Below are 24930 nucleotides of genomic sequence, written 5' to 3' on the forward strand. Positions count from 1 at the left end.
GCTCAGTGGTAAAGTGCATGCTTTGTATGCATTAAGCCCTGGGTTCAATTCCCCAGTATGGGGGGGGGGTAGCTAAGTGCCTTCTCTTTTAGCTAGTGTGGGCATTCCCCTGAGGTCCAGCTCTTAACCATTAGAATTGCCATATTTTTTTGGGGGGTGGGGAAGTACCATACAACTATATATTATTCTATAATAGTTCCTTCTTTTTGCAAAATCGTGTATTTAACATTGTCTCTAAACTAGGTCAGTAAAGCAATCTAACTTACTATGGAGGGATTTTTCCCCCTTTTTTTCTTTTTTTGGCAAAGGTGAGAGTCAGAGACAGAGAGAAGGGGAGAGATAGAAGGGAAGACACTGCAGCACTGCTCTATTACTCCTCAAACTTCCCCCTGTGGGTGTTCACGTGTGGTACCCCAGGGTCTGAACCCAAGTCCTGGCACATGGTAATACATACACTCTACCAGGTGAGTCACCTGCCAGCCCTGGGGAGAGAATGAAATAATTTAAAGGACCTATTCTATTTTTTTTCACTTTTCTTTTTAAATTGGGGAATTAATGTTTTACATTCAACAGTAAGTACAATAGTTTGTACATGCATAACATTCCCCAGTTTCCCATATGACAATACAACCCCCACTAGGTCCTCTGAATCCTTCTTGGACCTGTATTCTCCCCACCCACCCACCCCAGAGTCTTTTACTTTGGTGCGATACACCAATTCCATTTCAGGTTCTACTTCTGTTTTCTTTTCTAATCTTGTTTTTCAACTTCTGCCTGAGAGTGAGATCATCCCATATTCATCCTTCTGTTTCTGACATATTTCACTCAACATGATTTTTTCAAGGGCCATCCAAGATCCGCTGAAAACGGTGAAGTCACCGTTTTTTACAGCTGAGTAGTATTCCACTGTGTATATATACCACAACTTGCTCAGCCACTCATCTGTTGTTGGACATCTAGGTAGCTTCCAGGTTTTGGCTATTACAAATTGTGCTGCCAAGAACATATGTGTACACAGATCTTTTTGGATGGGTGTGTTGGGTTCCTTTTTTTTTTCCCCCTTTTGTTGCCCTTGTTGTAGCTTCGTTGTGGTTATTATTATTGCCCTTGTTGATGCAATTCGTTGTTAGATAGGACAGAGAGAAATGGAGAGAGGAGGGGAAGACAGAGAAGGGGAGAGAAAGATAGACACCTGCAGACCTGCTTCACCGCCTGTGAAGCGACTCCCTGCAGGTGGGGAGCCGGGGGCTCGAACGGGGATCCTTACGCCGGTCCCTGCGCTTTGCGCCACATGCGCTTAACCCACTGCGCCACCACCCGACCCCCGTGTGTTGGGTTCCTTAGGATATATCTCCAGGAGAGGAATTGCAGGATCGTATGGTAGGTCCAATTCTAGCCTTCTGAGAGTTCTCCAGACTGTTCTCCACAGCGGTTGGACCAATTTACATTCCCACCAGCAGTATAGGAGGGTAAGGACCTATTCTATTAAAGTAATTTCAGTTACCTATCAAATAGGCACGGGTTTTATTATGACTTTTTGCTATTCAATGAAATTCATAATATGATCTGTTTCAGATCACACTCCAAAACTGTATGAACTACCACAAAAATCATTAAATCTTTTTTAGTGATTCCCTAGTACAGTCTTTCTCAGACAGAATTTTGAGTTGAACATGATCAGATCCGATGTTACTTTTCAAGAGTGAGGCAAAATACATACTTAAATTTCTTCTTAAAATTCTTAATGTTGAAAACTCATACCTGAGTGGCTACTTCCAATAAAAATAAATTCTCGGGGAGCCAGGAGGTAGCATAGTGGGTTAAGCGCAGGTAGCGCAGAGCACAAGGACTGGCATAAGGATCCTGGTTCGAGCCCCCAGTTCCCCACCTGCAGGGGAGTCGCTTCACAAGTGGTGAAGCAGGTCTGCTGGTGTCTATTTTTCTCTCCTCCTCTCTGTCTTCCCCTCCTCTATCCACTTCTCTTTGTCCTGTCCAATTACGACGATGTCAATAACAACAATAATGACTACAACAATAAAACAACAAGAGTAACAAAAGGAATTAAATATTAAAAATAAATAAATAAATTCTCTTGGTGGTCTAAGTAATTTCCATGATCTAGATAAGCTTCTTTTTTAATGTTTTATTAAACCTTTTTATTTACTTATTATTGGGTACAGACAAAGAGAAATTGAGAAGGAGAGGGGAAGATAGAGAGGGACAGAGAAACACCTACAGCCCTCCATCACCACTTGTGAAGCTTCCCCCCTGCAGGTGGGCACCAGGTGGTTGAACCCTTGCACACTGAAATATGTGCACTTAACCAGGTGTGCCACTACCTAGCCCCTATAGATACATTTCTAAGGTGTATTTTTCAATTATTACATCTACTTGGGATGTTACTTATTCAATGTGGCTGCTTACAGCAAAAGTAAACCATATTCACACTTCTAAAAGTTGTCATTAACCAAGCATGTTGCCTTATAACATGAAAAAAAAATAGACTTGGGTTCAAGAAATACAAATACATCATTAATAAGTTATTATGATTCTGTATTTACTTTCATTTTAAAATGTCACATAAATACCACTGGAAGGTATCATAATGTTAAATCACTAAACTAATTTATAAATATTGATTCTGAATATCTGGTACATATGTTACAAACATTAACAAAAATTTTAAAAAAACTTTCAGGTATATATCTTATTTTTTATTTTCTTTTTTCTTGTGGCACTAAGACCTGACATGTGTGATTTTAGCACTGACTCCTGTACCAATTTTTTAACAATATTTTATTTATTCCCTTTTGTTGCCCTTGTTGTTTTACTGTTGTAGTTGTTAATGTTGTCACTGTTGGATAGGATAGAGAGAAATGGAGAGAGGAGGGGAAGACAGAGAGGAGGAAAGATAGACACCTGCAGACCTGCTTCACCACCTGTGAAGCGACTCCCCTGCAGGTGGGGAGCCGGGTGCTCGAACTGGGGTCCTTACGCGGGTCCTTGGGCTTTACGCCACCTGAGCTTAACCTGCTGCACTACAGCCCTGTACCAATTTTTTTTTAACCACTTCCTATCCAATGACCTAGTAAAGATTTCCCTCCAACCCACCAATTTTTCTTTTCTTTTTTGACCGCCAAGATTATTGCTGGGGCTTGGTGCCTGCACTACGAATCCACTGCTCTTGTGGCATCTGTTTGTTTTTTTTTCTTTTTTTGAGGTGGGGGGATAGGACAGAGAAATTGAGAGGGAGGGGAAGACAAGACAGACAGACAGACAGACAGATAAAGACACCTGCAGACCTGCTTTACCGCTTCTGAAGCGTACCCACTGCAGTTGGGGGAGCCAGGGGTTCAAATTGTTTTTTGTTTTTTGACACACCAGAGTTATCACTGGTGTTGGTGCCTGTACAACTTTACCACTGCTGGTGACCTTTTTTCTTTTATCTACTATTATTTTTATTATTGGATAAAGACAGAAATTGAGAGGGGAAGAGGAGATAAACAGGGAAAGAGACAGAGACATCTGCAGCCCTGCTTCACCACTCATGAAGCTTTCCTCCTGAAGGTGGGGACAAGGGACTTGAACCTGGGTCTTTATGCACTGTAACATGAGCACTTAACTAGGTGCACCACTGCCTGGCCCCTCTCCCCTCTATATAGAAAGTGAGAGAGGGTCGGGCGGTAGCAGCGGGTTAAGCGGACGTGGTGCAAAGCACAAGGACTGCAGTAAGGATCATGGTACAAGCCCCCGGATCCCCACCTGCAGGGGAGTCACTTCACAGGCAGTGAAGCAGGTCTGCAGGTGTGTATCTCTCTCCCCCTCTGTCTTCCCCTCCTCTCTCCATTTCTATCCAGCAACAATGACATCAATAACAATGATAATAATAACCACAACAATGGTAAAACAATGGTAAAAGAAGGGGGAAAATGGCCTCCAGGAGCAGTGGATTGGTGGTGCAGGCACGGAACCCAGGCAATAACCCTGGAGGCAAAAAGAAAGTGAGAGACCAGGCTGGACGGTGATGTACCTGGTTGAACGCACACATTACAATGTTCAAGGACCCAGGTTCAAGCCGCTGGTCACCACCTACAGGGAGAAAGCTTCATGAGTGATGAAGCAAGGCTGTAAGTGTCTGTCTTCCCTCCCTTCTCAATTTCTCTCCACCTGTATCCAAAATAAATAAATACAAATAAATAAATAAATAAATAAATAAATAAATAAAGGGTGGAGGGTAGATAGCATAATGGTTATGCAAACAGACTCTCATGCCTGCAGCTCCAAAGTCCCAGTTTCAATCCCCTGCACCACCATAAACCAGAGCTGAACAGTGCTCTGGTAAAAAATAAATAAATAAATAATAAAATAAAGTGAGAGACCAAGTAGAGATAAAGGTGAGATACTACATCACCATTCCACAACTTGTGAAGCCCCACCCCTCGCCTTCACCCCAAGCCACCTCCTTGCCGTTGTAAAGTTCCCATGTGGTGACCTGGCGCTGAGATCTGGATTCTTGCACTTGGTAAATTGTGAGTCACCTGCTGCTCTACTCCCCATGCATTTTCTTAATAAGGACTAAATACTCAGGAGTATATAATTAACATTTGCATTGTTCTTGCAGAAAATGCACTTGGTGCACCATGAAGGCAAAGGTTGAAAAATATCACTTTTGTTTTGTTTTGTTTGATTTGTGTATTTACTGCCTCCAGGGTTATCCCTGGGGCTCGGTGCCTGCACCACCAATCCACTGCTCCTGGAGGCCTTGTTTTTTTTTTTTTTTTTTTTAATAGGACAGGGAGAAATTGAGGAGGGGAGATACAGAGGGAGAGAGAAAGATAAGACACCTGCAGACCTGCTTTGCTGCTTGAGAAGGGAACCCCTGCAGGTGGGGAGCCCGGGGATCAAACTGGGATCCTTGCATGGGTCCTTGTGCTTTGTGCCATCGCCCGGCACTCTTTCAATTTAGGTTTTAAGAAATAATTCAACCCATAATATTTCATAAAGCTGTTTATTCTTTTTAGTAAAACTTGGACTCAAGTAATCCTGGTTATTCCGGAAAAAGCACCTTGTTTGGAGAGATCATTCAATCATCCTTTTCTACAATCACCTCTCCATGAAGCACCTTTCTTCTCTGACGTAACATATGAAAATAGAGTTGTGGAAACACTTAATAGAAAAAAGAAAACAAAGAAAAATTAAATGATTATTTTAGATTATTTGTATTTTAAAACTGTCACATGTGGCAGACTTTGATAAGTACTGAGTCCCTCAGCCCTCCTGAACTGGCTCTGGGGCAAAGTCTGATATGGGTGGAGGACAGGGAGACAGCATCATGGTTATGCAAAGAGACTTTATTTTTATACTTTTATTTATTATTAAATAAAGACAGAGAGAAATTGAGAAGGGAAGGGGATATGGAGAGGGAGAGAAACAAAGAGACACCTGCAGCCCTGCTTCATCACTCATGAAACATTCCCCCTGTGGGTGGGAACTAGGGGCTTGAACCCCAGTCCTTGTACACTGTAAAGTGAGCGTTTAATCAGGTGCGCCACCACCTGGCCCCACAAAAAACTTTAGTGCCTGAGTCTCTGGTGTCTCAGGTTCAATCCCTAGCACCACTATAAACCAAAGAAGATCAGTACTTTGGTAATTAAAAAGAAGAACATCTCTCTGACCTTTGAGAAACTGTGAAGACCTCCTTTAAGTAAAATATATTTTACGTCATGTCAATGTAGAGTTTAGATTTTTATTTATTTATTTACCCCACCCCTTACATGATAATCTTCAATTACTTTAAAAGAAAAGTATATACATATATAATATATATCCCTTAGAAGACAGCATAATGGTTATGCAAATTGTAATTCCAGCTTCATGCTGGAAGCTCTGAGATCCCAGGTTCAACTCCTAGCACCACTATAAGCCAGAGGTAAGCAGTGTTCTGGTCCTTCTGTCTCTCTCCTTCTTTTTTGCTTGGCTTACAATTTCCTGCAAGTGTCTATCAAATTTTGAACCAAAATAACACTGTTACTATTTAAATTAATAAAGTAACACCAATGTATTGCAACTATTGGATGAGAAATAACTAATGATGATTATCAGTGAAGAATTATACAAGATTTTAAGAAAGTAGCTTCATTATTTTCAAGTATATGGAACACCACAAATAAGGAAGGGGGGAATGTACTCCTAGATAATTATCCAAGTTTATGCTTAATAAATAGATGCAATTGACCTGAAATGTTCCTGGGTAAAATATTTCTATTTAGAAAAAAGTTCTAGTGGTCAAGGAGATAGCACAGTGGATAAGGCATTGGACTCTCAGGCATGAGGCCCTGAGTTCAATCCCTGGCAGCACATGTACCAGAGTGACGTCTGGTTCTTTCTTTCTCTCCTCCTATCTTTCTCATTAATAAATAAATTAAATATTTTTAAAAAAGGAGAAATTCTAAATGCTTACAAATAGTTTACTAACATATGGTTTGTCTTTAAAAAGAAAAGCAAACCATGCTAAGCTTGTTTTTTAATTATTTTGAACATGTATGTTAACTTACCTTTTTTCTTAAAAGAAAATGTCTTTTGGGGGTTGAGCGGTAGCACACCAGGTTAAGCACACATAGTGCAAAGCACAAGAACCAGAGCAAGGATTCCAATTCAAGCCTTCGGCTCCCCAACTGCGGGGGGGGGGGGGGGGGGGGCAGGGGGGGGCGGGGTCATTTCACAAGTGGTGAAGCAGGTCCTCTCCCCCTCTCTGTCTTCCCTTCACTCTCTGTCCTATCCAACAACAACAATAACAGCAAAAACAACAATGGGGAAAAAAAGATGGTACAATGCATTCATAGTGCAGGCACCGAGCTCCAGCAATAACTGACTTACTCAATTATTTCAAATTAAGAATGAATGTGAGATTGAAGAGAGGTTTTAATGTGTTTGTAAGTCTTGACATTTGCTTATTAAAGTAGCATATTCTGCTATCTTCCCCAAAACTTTCTTATTAACTTATGTCAATCAGAAGACTACTACATACTTACATGGTATATATGAGGCCATGATTATGAGGAGAAAATAGTAGTAGTCAAAAGAGACATTGTATTTATTTGGAAGTCTTATTGAAAACATTCCTGTTTTCTTCACGTATGGTAAAGCAGCGTATATTGTCAGAAGTTCACCAGCAACTCCAATGGGATACAAGATGATAAAAAAATTGTATCTGGAGAAAGAAATAATTCAGAGAGTTATTTTTCTAGGATAATTATTGGATTTTATATCATAGCTCTTTTACCAAAGCAGCACTTAAACTTACAAAGTCTCTTTTCCGAATGTAGAGTTACAATAATAGTACTTTAGAAGATTAATTTTTTTCCCATTTTAGTTGTTTATTCATTTGACTATTACCGCTTACCTTAAGACAGCATCTGTCTTAAACAATAAGACCTTGTTAGTAAGAAGATGATTTATTTTCCAACACTGGAATAACATATACATTTAAATCTATATACACAGTGTTTTAATGTATGTAAACAGTGTAAGTACTGTAAAGTATATGTAACTGATATAGAGGGTAGAAAGTATTATAAAAGTGATTACTTTGACAAATGAAATAACTGACTTTTCCCCCCTGAAAATGGCTGTGTTGATCAATTGCTGCTTTATTTTTAATTAAGTAATTATTTGACAGGAAAGAGAAATTGAATGGTACGGGGAGATAGAGACACAACTCTGCTTCACTGCTCATAAAGCTTTCCCTCTTGCAGGTGGGGACTTGGGGCTTGAACCTGGGTCCTTGTGCATAGTAACATGTGCATTCAACCACGTGTGCCACTGTCTAGCCCTAGTAGTTGTGGTTAAATAGGCCAGATGTATGATTCTATTCTGAACTCCCTGGGCAAATGACCTCACCAATGTCCCTGAACCTCACCTTTCTAGAGCCCTACCTGATTAGGGAAAGATAGAGACAAGCTAGGGGTATAGATCAATCTGCCAACACCCAAGGCTAGTGGAGAACCAATTACAGAAGTCAGAACTTCCATCTTCTGCACCCCATAATGATCCTGGGTCCATACTCCCAGAGGGGTAATGTTAGGGGAAGATGACCAGAGGGCTCTGAACTCCAATTCCATGAGGAGAGAGGAGGGGGAAAGAAAAAAAGAAAGAGAGAGAGAAAATGGAAGGACACTCAGTAGTAGGAGTGACTCGGGAGAGAAGGCAAGATCATAGCAAAAATGGGCAAATATATGTATATTAGATAGATCATTAAAGAAATAATAGTCGGGAGTTGGGTGGTAGTGCAGCGGGTTAAGCGCACATGGTGAAAAGCACAAAGACCGCTGTAAGGATCCCAGTTCAAGCCCCTGGCCCCCCACCTGCAGGGGAGTCACTTCACAGGCAGTGAAGCAGGTCTGCAGGTGTCTATCTTTCTCTCCCCCTCTCTGTCTTCCAGTCCGCTCTCCATTTCTCTGTCCTAACAATGACATAAATAACAACAACAATAATAACTACAACAACAAAAAAACAACAGGGCAACAGACGGGAAAATAAATATAAAAAATTTAAAAAAATAGAAATAATAGGTCAACCCATATCTTGGACCTTGGGAGAAACAAACAGTTTCCAATGGAGGGGATGGGGACACAGAACTCTGGTGGTTGGAAAGGTGTGGAATTATATTCCTGTTATCTCATAATATTGTAAATCAATATTAAATCACTATTCTAAAAGGGTTAAATAATAAAATAAAAGGCCAGTTGTTATGACCCTCACTTTCCAACTAAATCTTAAAATTGCTAGGGTTGTTATTTTTTGGGAGAAGCTATATGTTTACTAATTAAAAGAGACTCACTGTTGTAGAAAACTGATGGTACTATCAAAACATCAGTAACTGCATATATTGCAGAAAACTGATTTTTTTAACAGAACAAATAAGTCAAGTTGTTTCCTGCATCGCCACATGAAAGGGAGAATTCATTTGCTTAAAGAGAGCTAAGAAGGTTCTGCTCAAAATCCCTAGTCACATTAAGGCCAGGCATCATTTCTCTTTTTTTTTAATTTTTTTCTTTTAATATTTATTCCCTTTTGTTGCCCTTTTCATTGTTGTTATTGATGTCGTTGTTGTTGGGTAGGACAGAGAGAAATGGAGAGAGGAGGGGAAGACAGAGAGGGGTAGAGAAAGACACCTGCAGAACTGCTTCACTGCTTGTGAAGTGACTCCCCTGCAGGTGGGGAGCCGGGGGCTTGAACCCGGATCCTCACTCCGGTCTTTGCGCTTTGCACCACATGTGCTTAACCCACTGCACTACTGCCTGACTCCTGGCAGGCATCATTTCTACCTATGGTGAAGGAAACACTTGCAAATGTCTCCTGTTCTATAATAAAAGAGCCTCAAGGACCCATGGTAACTGCAAGTCCAAGTCACTCATTGCATAACAGTTATCACAGAAAATTAAGGTAGTTTTTGACTGAAGAAAAAAGATATGAATTTAATCCTATGGTTGTTTAATCATATTCCTGGCATTAAGAAATATTTGTAGGGGCTGGGATGTGGTTCACTCAATAAAGTACACTTTGCTATGGTTGAGAAGACACCACAGGGGAGTACCTGCATGGCAGAGTAATGCAGGAGGGGAGTTTCACAAGCAATGGAGCAGTACTTTGATATCTCTCTTGTGTCTCTCTCTCTTGTTTTTTGACTCTGACCCTTGATCCTAAATAAAGAGATAAAGATTCCACAGGAAGCAGTAGAATGACAGGGAAAAAAATAACTAAGTAAAAAATATATATGTTTTGTAAAATTCTCAAATTTATCAGTACAGTAGAAGCTTGGCGGCAGCTTGAAAATCACTTTATCACTAAATGCCAAGGATAGAGCAGGAGAAAAGATGATGAAGAGGAATAGAATCGTCTGCCAAAATAGATGCACTGGCAAAGGAAGAATGATTCTTTACTGTCCCTGTTTACATCTTCTTGCCTTAGATACACTCCTGATTTCTCACAGCTCTTGGGTCATTATTTACTACACAGTAAAAATGAATCTTGGATGGGAGAGATAGCATAATGGTTAAGCAAACAGACTCTCATGCCTGAGGCACTGAGGTTCTAAGTTTAATCTCAGGCACCACCATAAACCAGAGCTGAGCAGTGCTCTGGTAAAATAAATATAAGTAAAAATGAATCTTTTCCGATCTCAACTTAAAAAAAAAAAAATCACAGAACTTAAACACTTTTTATCCTTTTTCAAAGCAGTCAAATTTATTTGTTTCTTAACTTTTTAAAAATTACTTTTTAAATTTTTTTTTTTTTTCCCTTTTGTTGCCCCTGTTGTTTTATCATCATTTTTGTTATTGCTGTCATTGTTGGATAGGACAGAAAGAAACTGAGAAAGGAGGGGAAGACAGAGAGGAGAGAGAAAGAGTAAGACGCCTGCAGACCTGCTTAACCACCTGTGAAGCAAATCTCCTGCAGGTGGGGAGCCCGGGGCTCAAACCAGGATCCTTACACAGGTTGCGCCATGTGCGCTTAACCCACTGCACCACCACCTGGCTCCCTATTTCTTAACTTTATGGAATGTTCAGCTGATTTTTTAGGGGTACTGTTAAAAAAAAACACCCCCTAGAGAAGCTTCAATGAAATATTTTTATGGGGATAAATTACTGAATTTATTTGACTTTGATTGCATTTTAAGGCCTGTATGTGACCAACTCTGAACTTTAAGAGCAGTGCGGGAGGTTTACCTATTCAGAAACAGATATAATGCTTCCTTGATAACTCCTACTTGTCAGCTAACATCTTCTGGAAAGGAAGGTGTTTTTAATGTAAAAATGAAAATAACTATGAAAATATGGCAATGCATAATCACTGATTCTGTGGACTTTTCTAGGAACACTTTTTTTTTCTTTTTTTTCTTTTTTTAAAAAATATTTATTTTATTTATTTATTCCCTTTTGTTGCCCTTGTTTTATTGTTGTAGTTATTATTGTTGTTGTCGTTGTTGGATAGGACAGAGAGAAATGGAGAGAGGAGGGGAAGACAGAGAGGAGGAGAGAAAGATAGACACCTGCAGACCTGCTTCACCGCCTGTGAAGTGACTCCCCTGCAGGTGGGGAGCCGGGGTTCGAACCGGGATCCTTATGCCGGTCCTTGTGCTTTGCGCCACCTGTGCTTAACCCGCTGTGCTACAGCCCGACTCCCTCTAGGAACACTTTTAACACATAAAGTCAGAATGCAGTCAAACCATTACAGTAGCCAATACATCATATGAAGCCTTTTCTAAAGCAAAGCTTTACTTAAATAGCCTCAACATTTGAACATAAATATGAAAACAATTTTTAGCTTATCTAATGGTATTGGCCAACCTAGGTAGATATCTAGTCTTTAAGATTTGTGACATGAAATACAATTATTCTTGACTATGCTTAAGTGACATGATGCATTATGTTGTAATATATGCACTTCAAAGTTGAAAGGTTTTATAATATGTAGTTTCACAGTAAGACAAATAGAAAGGGACTTCTAAACAATAAATCTGAACATGCAGTAACAAAGTTTTGAACTTTTCCAAAAAGTCTAGGCATGCAAATACATTCCAAAAGGCAAAGTATTAGAGACCAATATCTTCTACAATCTTATAAGTATAGAAAATGTAAAGAGCCTGGGGGCCCAACGGTAGGGCTGGGGGTTAAGCGCTCATGGCACAAAGCACAAGGACAGGTGTACCCACCCGGTTAGAGCCCTGGTTCCCCACCTGCAGGGGGGGGGTCGCTTCACAAGCCGTGAAGCAGGTCTTCAGGTGTGTGTCTTTCTCTCTCCATCTCTGTCTTCCCCTCCTCTCTCGATTTCTCTGTCCTATCCAACAACAACAGCAATAACAATAATAATAGCAACAACAATGATAAACAACAAAGGCAACAAAAGGGGAAAAAATAGCCTCTAGGAGCAGTGGATTCGTAGTGCTAGTACCAAGCCCCAGCAATAACCCCGGAGACAGAAAGAAAGGAAGGAAGGAAGAAAGCAAGGAAGAGAAAGAAAGAGAAAATATAGACCCCCACCAATGTGTCCTGGAGCTCCACTTCCCCAGAGACCCACCCTACTAGGGAAAGAGAGAGGCAGACTGGGAGTATGGACCGACCAGTCAACGTCCATGTTCAGCGGGGAAGCAATTACAGAAGCCAGACCTTCCACCTTCTGCAACCCACAACAACCTTGGGTCCATGCTCCCAGAGGGATAGAGAATGGGAAAGCTATCAGGGGAGGGGATGGGATATGGAGATTGGGTGGTGGGAATTGTGTGGAGTTGTACCCCTTTCTACCCTATGGTTTTGTTAATTTATCCTTTCTTAAATAAAAAATAAATTTTAAAAAAAAGAGAGAGAAAATGTAAAGAGCCTATATAGAGACCCAGAAGGTGGTTCAGTGAATATAGCATTAGACTCTCAAGTATGAGGCCCCCAGTTTGAACCCTGGCATCTCAGGTGTCAGAGTAATGCTTTAGTTCTCTCCCTCTCCTCTCAATAAATAAAATCCACAAAATAAAAAATTAATAAAAAAATTAAAAAATTAATAAATAAATAAAATAAAAATTAATTAATACAATTAATTAATTAATTTCCTTTTGTTGCCCTTGTTTTATTGTTGTAGTTATTGTTGTTGTTATTGATATCTTTGTTGTTGGATAGGACAGAGAGAAATGGAGAGAGAGAGGAGGGGAAGACAGAGAGGGGGAGAGAAAGACACCTGAAGATCTGCTTCACTGCCTGTGAAGCAACTCCCCTGCAGGTGGGGAGCCGGGGGCTCGAACCGGGATCCTTACGCCGGTCCTTGCGCTTTGTGGCACCTGCGCTTAACCCACTGCGCTACCGCCAGACTCCAAAATTATTATTATTATTTTTAATCTGAACACCACAGGAATTGTATCTAGGCACCCCAGGCAAGAAAATCTTTTTTCATAACCATTTTTTCTGTCTCCCCAGACCCAGTTAGTATTTTAAAGGCACTTGAGGTCAGAAAATCAGAGATCATGCAAAACATCTTGAATAAACATCCTAGGAATAATGTCTTGACATGCTCAAGCCACCAATTTTGCAAAAGGCCCAAACTGAAAGTTAAGTTTTCAAGCACATGCAGAATAAGATCAACCAAACACACACAAATGGCAATGCAACTTTCTTAAGGTAAAATATAATTTAGAAAATACACACTCAAAATATCAGGTTGTTGGAAAAGTCATGGCATATTTTTTTCTATGCAAAAATGTGACATGACTTTTCTAACAACTCCAGTATCATTACAAAGCATTTTACTCTCTGCACAATGGAGAAACTACAAACATAAAAAAAAGATCTGGAGGTATAAAAAAGCTTGAAAGAATACAGATCACAATTAACAGTGATTACTTTTGTGTTGAGGGATCAGGAGTGAAGTAAAAGGCTTTTTCCCACCCTTTAAGGATTATTCTGATATTTTAACACATGTATATTGTAGGAGTCATAAAAACATGAAAGCATTAAGCTTTTAATATATAAGGATCTAAAAAAACCTGATACTCCCTAAGGATTATACCCAAACAAGTTAGGAATGTGTCAACATAAATATTAAAGACAGAGAAAAAATACGGATATGGCATCATTTATAAACATCTCCAAGCAGTGTTTGATAGTGGAAACAATTTAAGTGCTAGCAATAAGACTGGGCCAATCACATAAGGAGTTCTGTGTAACTTCAAAGGTTAAAAAGTTGGATCTACAGAATGCTCTGAATCCCATTCCCACCAAGTCCCAAAAGTGTCCATCACCAGGAATCTTATTTTGTTTTCTTTTTAAAAAGATTTTATTTATTTATGAGAAAGATAGGAGGAGAGAGAAAGAACCAGATGTCACTCTGGCACATGTGCTACCGGGGATCAAACTCAGGACCTCATGCTTGAGAGTCCAAAGCTTTACCACTGTGCCACCTCCTAGACCACACAGGAATCTTGTTTTTATACCTTCACTGAAAGGAAGGCCATTCTGGAAAACACTACAGGAAGCCAGATACTGTTTCTCTTACTTGACAGAGAAGAGGAAAAAAGGAAGGATGCCCAGAAGTAGTAATAAGTGTAGGTGTGACTTAGGAACTGAAGGCAGGATGGTAGAAAAAAAAAATAATTAAAAAATATATAGTGAGAAATATAAAGTCAACCCATATCTATTTCTTTTTTAATATTTTATTTATTTATCAATGGGAGGGATAGGAAGAGAGAGAGAGAGAGAGAGAACACCATACATCACTCTGGTACATGTGCTGCCGGGGATGGAATTCAGGATCTCATGTTTGAGAGTCCAATGCTTTATCCAGTGCACCACCTCCTGGACCACACTGCTGCAGTTTCTAATGGAGGGGATGAGGACACACAGAACTCTGGTGGTAAGAACAGTGTGGTATTTGTAAATCAATATTAAATCACTAACAACAACAAAAGTTAGGTCTAAATGTACCTATACCTACAGTTTAAAAAAGTAAATTGTACCCATGTGTCAACAACTGCACTGTGAAACACTAATACCCCTAATAAAATGATTTTTTTTAAAGCTCTGTGTTGGGGAGTTGGGTGGTAGTGCAGCAGGTTAAATGTATGTGGCACAAAACGCAAAGACAGCTTAAGGATCCTGGGTCCAGTCGCTGGCTCCCCACCTGCAAAGAAGTCGCTTCAAAAGTGGTGAAGCAGGTCTGCAGGTGTCTATCTTTCTCTCTCCCTCTCTGTCTTCCCCTCCTCTCACCATTTCTCTTTGTCCTATCCAACAACGACGGCAATAAGAATAACTACCACAATAAAGAACAAGGACAACAAAAGGGAAGAAATAAATATTTTTTAAAATTTTAAAAAGCTCTGTGTAAAGGGCTGGGTGGTGGCACACCTGGTTGAGTGTTCATGTTATAATGTGCAAGGACTAGGTTGGAACTCCCGGTCCCCACCTGCAGAACGAAGCAAGTGGTGAAGCAGTATTGCAGGTGTCTCTCTGTCTCTCTCTATATATATATCACGCCTTCTCTCTCAATTACTGGCTGTCTCTACCTAATAAAATTTTAAAACGATAATATTAAAAAATTAACAAAATGAAAAGCTCTATAGCTTTTCTCTTCTTTTTTTGTCTGTGTATAGTATCTATTTTTTTAAAACTCACATCTACGTGTCCACATTTTTGTTAGTATGACAAAGTCTGGGTGGGTAAACTCCAAACTTCTTTTATTTTTTTTTTTTAATCCCCTGGGTGAGGGAGTAGATCAAATAAGAACCTTCTGTGCTTACTGGATATATTTCTATATTGGGTGTTTTACACAAACAAAATACATTCTGTACCTGCATTAAAAAAAATGTTAATACTAGAGATTTTGTTGAACCATCTTATCCTGTATATGTGGTACATGTATATGGAAGGTATATATGTGGAATGTGTATCTCTTATCCTAACTGCTCCCTTGTATTTCTTACCTGGTACTTCACACACCTGCCTGCTAGGTGTTTGATTTAGTGTTTCCTGTCCTGAGAAGCCCAAAACTTTGTTGGGCTCAGACCTGCATCTCAGATATCTGCACTGTATGCTACTATTATTATAACTGCAAATACAACATAGAGAATGAAGTGAATGTTTCTCTGTTAACCTGTGCTTTTGTTTCTCCAAAAGAGCTACTTTTTTTTCGGAATAATGGTAAAATATCAAGCTTTAAAAAAAAAAAAGCAGAACATCTACTTATTAACATGATTATTTTAATATAGATATATTTAGACCCCTGAAAATACAAAGTTTTGTCCACAATACAAATAATGCGATTTCAAATTCAGCTTGACTTTAAGGCAGCATTGCTGTTCTCTGCTACTTAACACACATGAAAAAGAGATGTGAGAAATCATGAATGCCATGTGCATATTTAAAGTCAATCAGAAAAAAAATGCCATTCAGCTTTTGGGTTCAGCTTTTTAATACAATCCCAAAAGAGCATATTTTGCTTTCAAAGAGAAATGACCAGTTCAGAGATTATTTAAGGATATTAATATAAATTGTTTTGTACTGATTTTACTTTAAAAATATTATTAACATAATTTCCTCTGATCATTAAATCAAGCTTTTAGATTGTAAGCTTATACTCAAAGCAACAATATCCTGGCATGGAGTTGGGGAGAAGACACAAATTTTCCATTCTCTGGTGTTAGCTTAGCACACAAACACATGCATGTACCACCACACTGTGAGAAACTAAACTGCAAGACATCGCCACCTGGCCCATTTAATGAAGTACGGCAAGTGGTCGAGAAGACTGAATGTGTAGAAGGAATAGCGAGTGATCTCTGTCACAGTCCACGAGATCAGAAAAAGCACCACACTCTCCTCATTCTGGATCTGCAGAGTGACAGAGAAACCCACAGTGCAGTTTAACTCCAAACTGATTTTCCCACAAAAGAATTCTTTATTTTCTTCTTTACTCAGTATCTCTGATTACAACTGGAAGGTTAGGGTAGATAGAGGCAAGGTGGAAAACTTGGTGTGGTCACCATTACAAAATTCAGTCACTTTCCATTAATTCATTCATTCATTCATTCACATTGCAACTTCAATACATCCTAGGCACAAGAGTGGCCAGATATCTACTAATTTATCACTCTTTTTTCACTCCCACCACATAGCACACCAGTCCTTTGAAACCATCACAGGAATAATCTGACCCTCTCACTTTCTGTTGAGCATCAAATCATACCCATCCTACTATAGCACAAGTTCTGAGTCTCCCCGCTTGTCATTGGCCCTGATACCACTACTTTCATTCAGGTCTTACCATGTCTCATGCAGATTACTGTAACAGTCTCCTGAGTAAACTCTCCGCCTTCTAATCTCTTCATGGATGTAGCTTTTGCTTGAAAGCAAAGAGGTAAACAGGGTGGGAGTGGTGGGAACAACCAACTTGTGATCTCTAACACCTCCTGGGTTCTCCCTAGCTTACCAGAAGGAAAGCCTCTGATCCTACCACCTAAGTATGATAGTTAAGATTTTATAATTCGAGCTCAGAAGCAATTTCATTCACAAACACTTGAGTCCCCATCACTTCTGGTGACACTAGACTTTGTATTATTTTCAGAATGTGTTATGAGTGTATATATCTGTATATATGTTATTCTTTATTTTTATTTTCTCTTTTGTTGTCCTTGCTGTTTTTCATTGTTGTTGTATTTATTATTGTTATTGATGTTGTTGTTGTTAGATAGGACAGAGAAATGGAGAGAGGAGGGGAAGACAGAGAGGGGGAGAGAAAGAGAGAAACCTGCAGACCTGCTTCACTGCCTGTGAAGTGAGTCCACTGCAGGTGGGGAGTTGAGGGCTCGAACCGGGATCCTTAGGCTGGTCCTTGCGCTTTGGTCCACATGAGCTTAATCAGCTGCGCTACCGCCCGACTCCCTGTATATATGCTATTCTAACTAGAATGTGTTCCTTTATTCCTTCCCATAGAAAATTCACTCTCATCTTCAGATATGAAACTAAAATTGAGGCCCTGGATTTCAGACCCAACACAACCTGGAGGAATTGTAGTACCTCTCCTACTATCATTTCTATCTCTAATTATATAAAGTAAAAAATTAAGTAGGGGAGGCCAGTGGTCGGTACCATACATGCTCTAGGCCTTTTCTCCATTTCAATATATAAGATTTTAGGAGTAGAGTTTCACACACATGCGTGTGTTTGTGTGCATGTGTGGATTCATCAGATTCACCACACCCATTACCAAAGTTCCAATGCCATTATATCATGGAGATGAGGTCTTTTTTATTATTATTATTTAATTTTTTTACTAGGGGATTAATGGTTTATAGTCGACAGTAAAATACAATAGTCTGTACATGCTAACATTTCTGTTTCCCACGTAACACTTCAACCCCCAGTAGGTCCTTTTGTCATCATGCTCCAGGACCTGAGGCCTCCCTGCAGATGAGGCCTTTCTGATGGTGAAATGACACTAGAACTTTAACAATGGGTACAGTGAGTCTAATACACATACAGAAATGAAAGGCTTTATCCCTGAAATTTCATTGTACTGTGAACTGCTATCAACCAGTACTAAATCAATTTAAAACAAAGTCAAGGGTGTGCAGTCACTGGTTAGGGAGCAGTCGGATAAAGTAAACTGAGTGAAAGATTCTATTCAAGTAGATTCAGAACTTAAGTACTGGGCAGAGAAAGAACAGAAGGTCAGTCATCAGTCCCTGAGGAAACAGGATGCCAGAAGGAAATGGAGGGGAGAGGTCAGGTGTCCTCCCAAGCAGAAAGAAGGTAAGTAAGGAATCTAGGGAGCGGGAAAGAGGCCAGAATCTGTCCTCACATGGACAGGGTTCTCCAGAAGGTCAGAAGAGCCCAACTGTGGAGTGCTCAGTTATGGGCCCAAAAGACCCAGCATCCAGACATGGGAGCTTGATATTTGCTTGTCTAGCATGGTGTACATTATTAACTAGGTACAGGTCTAAGTAAATAATAACCCTTAATTTCTCCTAAGTTCCTTAATGATTCTTTTCACTAAGTCATATGCAAGTCCTGTGCTCTAATGCTGAGATATCTCCATGGCCCAAATTTAGTCATTTCCATTTGCTCAGGTCTATAGAACTATATATCTACTTTTAAAAATATATTTATTTATTCCCTTTTATTGCCCTTGTTGTTTTACTGTTATAGTTATTATTGATGTCATTGTTGTTAGATAGGACAGAGAGAAATGGAGAGAGAGGAGGGGAAGACAGAGAGGGGGAGAGAAAGAGAGACACCTGCAGACCTGCTTCATTGCTTGTGAAGCGACTCCCCTGCAGGTGGAGAGCTGGGAGCTCGAACCAGGATCCTTATGATGGTCCTTGTGCTTTGCGCCATGTGCACTTAACCCACTGTGCTATCACTCAACTCCATATATATACATTTTTAATGTTTGTTGCTTATGTCTTTACTAAGCATTGAGGAAAATGTGTATATTGACAACTTCAACTCACATAAAGAGGATATACATAACTCCCATATAAAACATTTCACTGATCATTTGACAGGGTATGAATACTAATTTTAAAGATTGAGAAAAATCACAGGTAAGTGTGTCATAGATAGAAAATGTCGGGAGTTGGGCTGTAGCACAGCGGGTTAAGCACAGGTGGTGCTAAGCTCAAGGACCGGCGTCAGGATCCCAGTTCGAGCCCCCGGCTCCCCACCTGCAGGCAGGTCCCTTCACAGGCGGTGAAGCAGGTCTGCAGGTGTCTGTCTTTCTCTCCCCCTCTGTCTTCCCCTCCTCTCTCCATTTCTCTCTGTCCTATCCAACAACAACGACATCAATAATAACTACAACAATAAAACAACAAGGGCAACAAAAGGGAATAAATTAAATTAAATTTAAAAAAATTTAAAAAAAAAGTGTCAACATCTGGCTTGACTTATGTCTCAAAATTCTTCTGCAAAGCACTAGAATGAACTACTTTCATTCTGGAAAGCACTACAATGGATAAACACATTTTAATTAAGACCCAACCCTTTGCTGTGCAATTGTTCTGTTTCCTAAAATAGAAAAGTTTTAATATTTTATGTTCCTACTCATGAAAAACCTTTCCTTAAGGCTCAAAGACATGTTTGTGTCACTTACTGGTTTTATACTGTGAGTGACGAGCCACACCATGAAGATCCTAGAACTCACTTGGACCCCAGTCACAAGCACAGATGTAGGGACAATTCCTTAAAGAGACAAAACAAGTCAACCATTGTTCCACTGGCTTTTTATACCAAAAATTAAAATGAAATTATAAACTCACCAATTAAACAGTGGGCTATCTGTAAGCAAATTTTTAAAAAAAGGAAAGAAAAGAAAAAGAAAACACCAGTCAGTAGCATGTAACATAAAACAAATCACTGCCAAATATGGCATCAAACAAATCTACAGGTGCCATGTAATCAGCAAAAAATTGGACTGATTTTGTTTGACATACAACTTTTCTAACACCAGCATTTTAGCTGGGACTTCATACCTGTACCATTTCACCATTCCCAGCAACTTTTTTTTTTTAATAGAGCATGACAGAGGAGAGGCATCATGGTAGTGTTTTACTGCATGTGAGGCTTCCCCTTTGAATGGTATTTCCATGGAGTGGTGGGGAGTTTGATCCTGGGTACTCACACTTAGGAAACTTTTCATTCTACCAAGTGTACTATCTCCCATGCCTCCCCAATCCTGCACCCATAACTTTTCAAATAAATATTACAGTTAACAGGAAAAAAAAAACTTGCATCTTTGAGTACTTACCTCAAGCAGAGCAAATGTCTGAAAAAATTTAAGTGTCTTCTGAATACTTTTATATAAACCTTTGTGAGTTCCTTTTTCCATATAAAAACGTACCATGGCAATAGCTAGAACCAACCACCTAAAGAAAAGATACATATAAAGTTCTGTCAAAGTGAATGCCACTGACCTCCCTGAAAAGAAATGTCACAATATTTAATTACATGCATATTATATATTTATTATGCTTTATGTATTATATTTACTATGTTTGTTATCCTCAGTTCATTACTGTATATTTGTCATATATATTTGGTTTGTTGTCACCAGTGCTTCATTGCTCCTAGCCAACTTTTTTTTTTATTAAGTAGAAAGTCATAAAACATTATTAAGCCACTAGTGAAAATAATATTTTTTAAATAAAGACTGGCAGGTGGCTCATCCAGTAGAGTGTTTACATTACCATCTGTAAGGACCCAAGTTCATGCCCTGGGCCACCACATGGGAGCACTTGCAGTGGGGAAGCTTCACAAGTAGTGGAGAAGTGCTCTCTTTTCTCTGTCTCTCTCCCTATTGCTGTCTGTCTTTCACCCACTATCCAGAGCAAAGGTCCATGGGTCATTATCATTTGGTCTGGCTCCATCGGACTAGAATTTCTACAAACCAGGAGCTTTTTCCATAGCAACATTAAGAGCTAATCTTTTCACTGATAATTGTGTCTGGTCCACAAATGATGTTATAAATATCCAGCTAGTCCTTGGGAAAAAATTAAAAGGCTCCTCACCCCTAATCTAGAGGACAGGAAAAGAAAAAAAAAAAAAAGGCTGGCAGGAACAGTGGAACTGTACAGGCACTGAGTCTCAGTGATGACCTTGGTGGCAAAAAAGAAAAAAGCCAGTTCAACATCTGTTGATACTAAAAATAGAACAACTAAAATATAATTGTACCCAGATATATCAATATTAATATGTATTTGATTGCTTGTAGCCATTTTAGGGGGGGATATGCAGGCAGAATTAGAGACATAGTGAGAGAGAAACATACATAGCACTAAAACTTCCCCCAGTGTGGTAGGGGATAGACTGGAACCTGGCTTGTGTGAATGAAAAAGCAGGCACACTATCCAAGTGACCTATCTGGCTGGCAACTCATTATTGTATTTTAAAAATCCCCACAGGCAGAAATTATATTTTTCTTATACTGACTTTTCAAAAAGATGAACATATTTGAGACCAACTATATACAGATAGTATCTATTTTCATACTTGTTTTCAGATAAGCTAACAGACTGAAAAAGATAGGTTAATGCGTCAAAAATGAGATTTTAAAGTATTTAATAATTACATTAAAGTTTCCAAGGTAAAAATTTACCTATATCCAACTCTGACACCATCTCCCCAGATAATACCTTTGGTCCACTGACATGTTAGCTGTCGGCTCGGACAAAAATTAGTAAAGTCACGAGCCCCTTGGCATATACCTAAAACAGACTTCCTAGCTTTTTTTCCAAAGTGTAGACCCCAAATCTCATCTGCTATACTCTTACCTTTAGGTTCTTGACTATTAAGCAATTTGTTCTGCTTTATATCTTAATGATTTTCAGAGACAAAGCTGCAGATGCTACCATGATGCCAACTAGACTTCTCTGGGCAGAAGACCTCACCAATGTCTCCTGGAACCCCACCTCCCCAGAGCCCTACTTCCCATTAGGGAAAGAAAGAAACAGGCTGGGGGTATGGATTGATCTGTCAATGCCCATGCCCAGTGGAGAAGCAATTACAGACACCAGACCTTCCGCCTTCTGCGCCCTATGAGATGATCCTGGGTTCATACTCCCAGAGGGATAAAGGTTCTAACAGAGGAGATGGGATATGGAACTCTGGTGCTGGGAATTGTGTGGAATTGTACCCCTCTTATCCTATGGTCTTATTGATATTTTTGTTTTATAAAAAAAATCATCTATGTATAAATATATACTTTTTACAGAAATATAGCATAGTTATGTGAAATTATAGCTAGCAATCTTTAGTATGAGTCATTAGTATTTTCATAATTTTCACTAGGCAAAAACAGTTGTACCAGAGAAGTGATATATACAGAATGATACAGAATATTAAACATAAGCCTGTTTCAAAAGAGCTTGTGTAAGGATCTGGGGGTAGCATGATGGTTATACAAAAGACTTTCATGCCTGAGGCTCATATGTCTCAGGTTCAATGACCATTACCATAGTAAGAACTAAGCAGTGTTCTGGTAAACAAAATTTAAAACGATATGCCTTTCCTTTTCAACTTCCATTGTGCATGAAATATATACTCTGTTCTGTGAAGTAACTTTATAATTACTTTATATACAAGCTACCTCCATGGAGATCAACTCGCATACCTGGTTACTCAATTTCTAAGAATGACTAATAACAGATCATTTTATTCCCACTCTCCCTCACAATTATAAAAGCACTTCCAAATTGAAAAATGTTTCTCCACCTACAACTTCGAAAAATCTTTAGCTTTTAAAACCAACAGTCTCCACAGCACCTAACTAAATGGGCTGTGGTTCATAAAATTACTATAAAGTGTCAACTTTTCGTTAAAGAACACTCATAAAATAGGCAAATGGTTTTTAAAATCCTATAAAGGAGCTAATAATTCAATAGGATACAAATGCAAGTTCAGCAGAATGAGAAAATGGCAGAGTGACACTTTTTCTCTTAGAATTTCTCCCTCTGAAAAATAATGAAAAAGAAGCAATGACTTTTTCAGATGTGACAGAAAGTTAGTTATACTATCACAAAGGCTACTGAAATTAAATATGAATAACAATAACAATGATCTACATACTTCCAGAATTTATTCATTTTCGAAATATTTGTTTCACATGATGAAAGTGTTTTATATGAGAGGCTATTGGGTGTTGGTGTACACGATAGAGTGCACATGTGAGACCACTTGGGTTCAAGCATCTGGTCCCCATCTGCAGGGGGATGCTTCATGAGCAGTGGAGTAGTGCTTCAGTTGTCTTTCCTTTTCTCTCTCTCATCATCATCATCATTATTATTATCATCATCACTGGGGCTTCATTGATCCAAGCCAAAAAAAAATTTTTTTCAGACAGAAAGTCAGGGACAAAGACAGAGGGAAAGACACCAAAACACTGAAGCTTCCTTTAGTGCAGTGGGGAAGTATGCTATTAAAAAATTTGACAGGCTTTTTAAAAAGTTAAAAAAAAAATTGACAGGCTGAGTAAGTTGTGGTATATATACACAATAGAATACTACTCCGCTATTAAAAACAGTGATTCCGCCATTTTCAGCCCATCTTGGATGGAGCTTGAAGAAATCATGTTAAGTAAATAAGTCAGAAACAGAAGGATGAATATGGGATGATCTCACTCTCAGGCAGAAGTTGAAAAACAAAATCAGAAGCGAAAACACAAGTAGAACCTGAAATGGAGTTGGTGTATTGCACCAAAGTAAAATACAGGTTCTGGAAAAGGATGAGAGAGGGCCTAGTGGGGGTTGTAGTGTTATGTGCAAAACTGAGAAATGTTATACATGTACAAACTACTGTTATTTGTTGTCGAATGTAAAACATTAATCACCCAATAAAGAAATTTAAAAAAAATTTGACAACCACCTTTTTATGTAAGATAAGCACTGTGCAAAGATATTAAGTGACTTAGCCTATATCCTAGCATAAGTTAGTGGCACAGTTTGAAGTAGAACCCAGAGGTATCCTAGCCCCAGTCTGTCCCTCTTCTTCCTACATCACTGCTTCATTCAGCTGACAGCTTCATCCTTTATCAGTCACCTCTGAGTTCAGTGCTGGACTAACTTACATGTGTTGATCTAGACACTGTTTCAGGTAACTTCCAGGTTTAAAATGTTATGGTTTCATTTTCCTCAACTACTATACAAGTCCTTATACTATTTCTCTTGAGAGAAGAAAAAGTTTAATAAGCTTATCTTAACTCTTTTTTGTTTGTTTGTTTTTTGACAAATCCAAATCAGATCTTTCAAAAGATCAATATAAGAGGTAGGTAATTATTGACCTATTGAGGGGTTTATTAAACTATTCATTAAGGCGTTAAGTTTTCTATAAAAATCCACTGCCACTAAAATTACAACAAATTTTACCATTGTTCCCTAGGTGGCAGTATTGTACTGACTAGTATAGTCTAACACCAGCCTCTATAAATGGTTAAATAATTAACACTCTAGATTCAAAAAAGAACATGAAACCACCTGCATTTATGAGCAAAAGTTAATCAAAACCAATCAGCATTTGCTCCTTAAGTCAACCAACACAGAGAGTGACAGTCAAAACTCTAGTAAAGGTCATACATCTAACTAATTTTGGACCTCCTTCTTCCATCAAACTTAGTAATTGTAACAAAACAAGTAAAAAAAAAAATCCAGTAGCAATTGGGGCTTCAGAAATTAGAAATTCTTCTCTGGGAAGTTCTATATATTTTTTTTTAATATTCCAGGGTTCTTTACTACCTAAATATGAACCCAAATATATATATATATATATATATATATATATATATATATATATATAGTACTTGACAAAATACTCTCTTTGGAAAAGGTGAACATATGATTTTTTAAAAAAGATTTGAAAAGGAGGAGGAAGAGGAAGTGGATGATGAGGAGGAGTGAAACACCAAAAT

General features: G+C 38.9%; 1 protein-coding gene and 1 long non-coding RNA gene across 2 annotated transcripts in view; both read right to left on the minus strand.

Annotated features, from left to right (window-relative positions):
* Nucleotides 1-4994: 4994 nt before the first annotated feature.
* Nucleotides 4995-24930, minus strand: part of HACD1 (3-hydroxyacyl-CoA dehydratase 1) — a 28536-nt gene continuing 8600 nt past the window's right edge. Inside the window, exons 2-7 of the mRNA XM_007526237.2 lie at nucleotides 20281-20398; nucleotides 19793-19811; nucleotides 19627-19715; nucleotides 16246-16367; nucleotides 7032-7210; nucleotides 4995-5166 (exon numbers count right to left, since the gene is read on the minus strand). Coding sequence (XP_007526299.1) covers nucleotides 5084-5166; nucleotides 7032-7210; nucleotides 16246-16367; nucleotides 19627-19715; nucleotides 19793-19811; nucleotides 20281-20398 — 610 coding nt within the window. The 3' untranslated portion in view covers nucleotides 4995-5083. The remainder of the gene's footprint in view (nucleotides 5167-7031; nucleotides 7211-16245; nucleotides 16368-19626; nucleotides 19716-19792; nucleotides 19812-20280; nucleotides 20399-24930) is intronic.
* On the minus strand, nucleotides 10276-12620 carry LOC132539018 (uncharacterized). Its single transcript, XR_009550329.1, has 2 exons — nucleotides 11205-12620; nucleotides 10276-10888 (listed from the first exon to the last, which is right to left on the minus strand). It is a non-coding gene; the product is annotated as an uncharacterized LOC132539018 (long non-coding RNA).

The sequence above is a fragment of the Erinaceus europaeus genome, chromosome 6 (assembly GCF_950295315.1).
Source record: "Erinaceus europaeus chromosome 6, mEriEur2.1, whole genome shotgun sequence".
Classification (NCBI taxonomy): Eukaryota; Metazoa; Chordata; class Mammalia; order Eulipotyphla; family Erinaceidae; genus Erinaceus; species Erinaceus europaeus.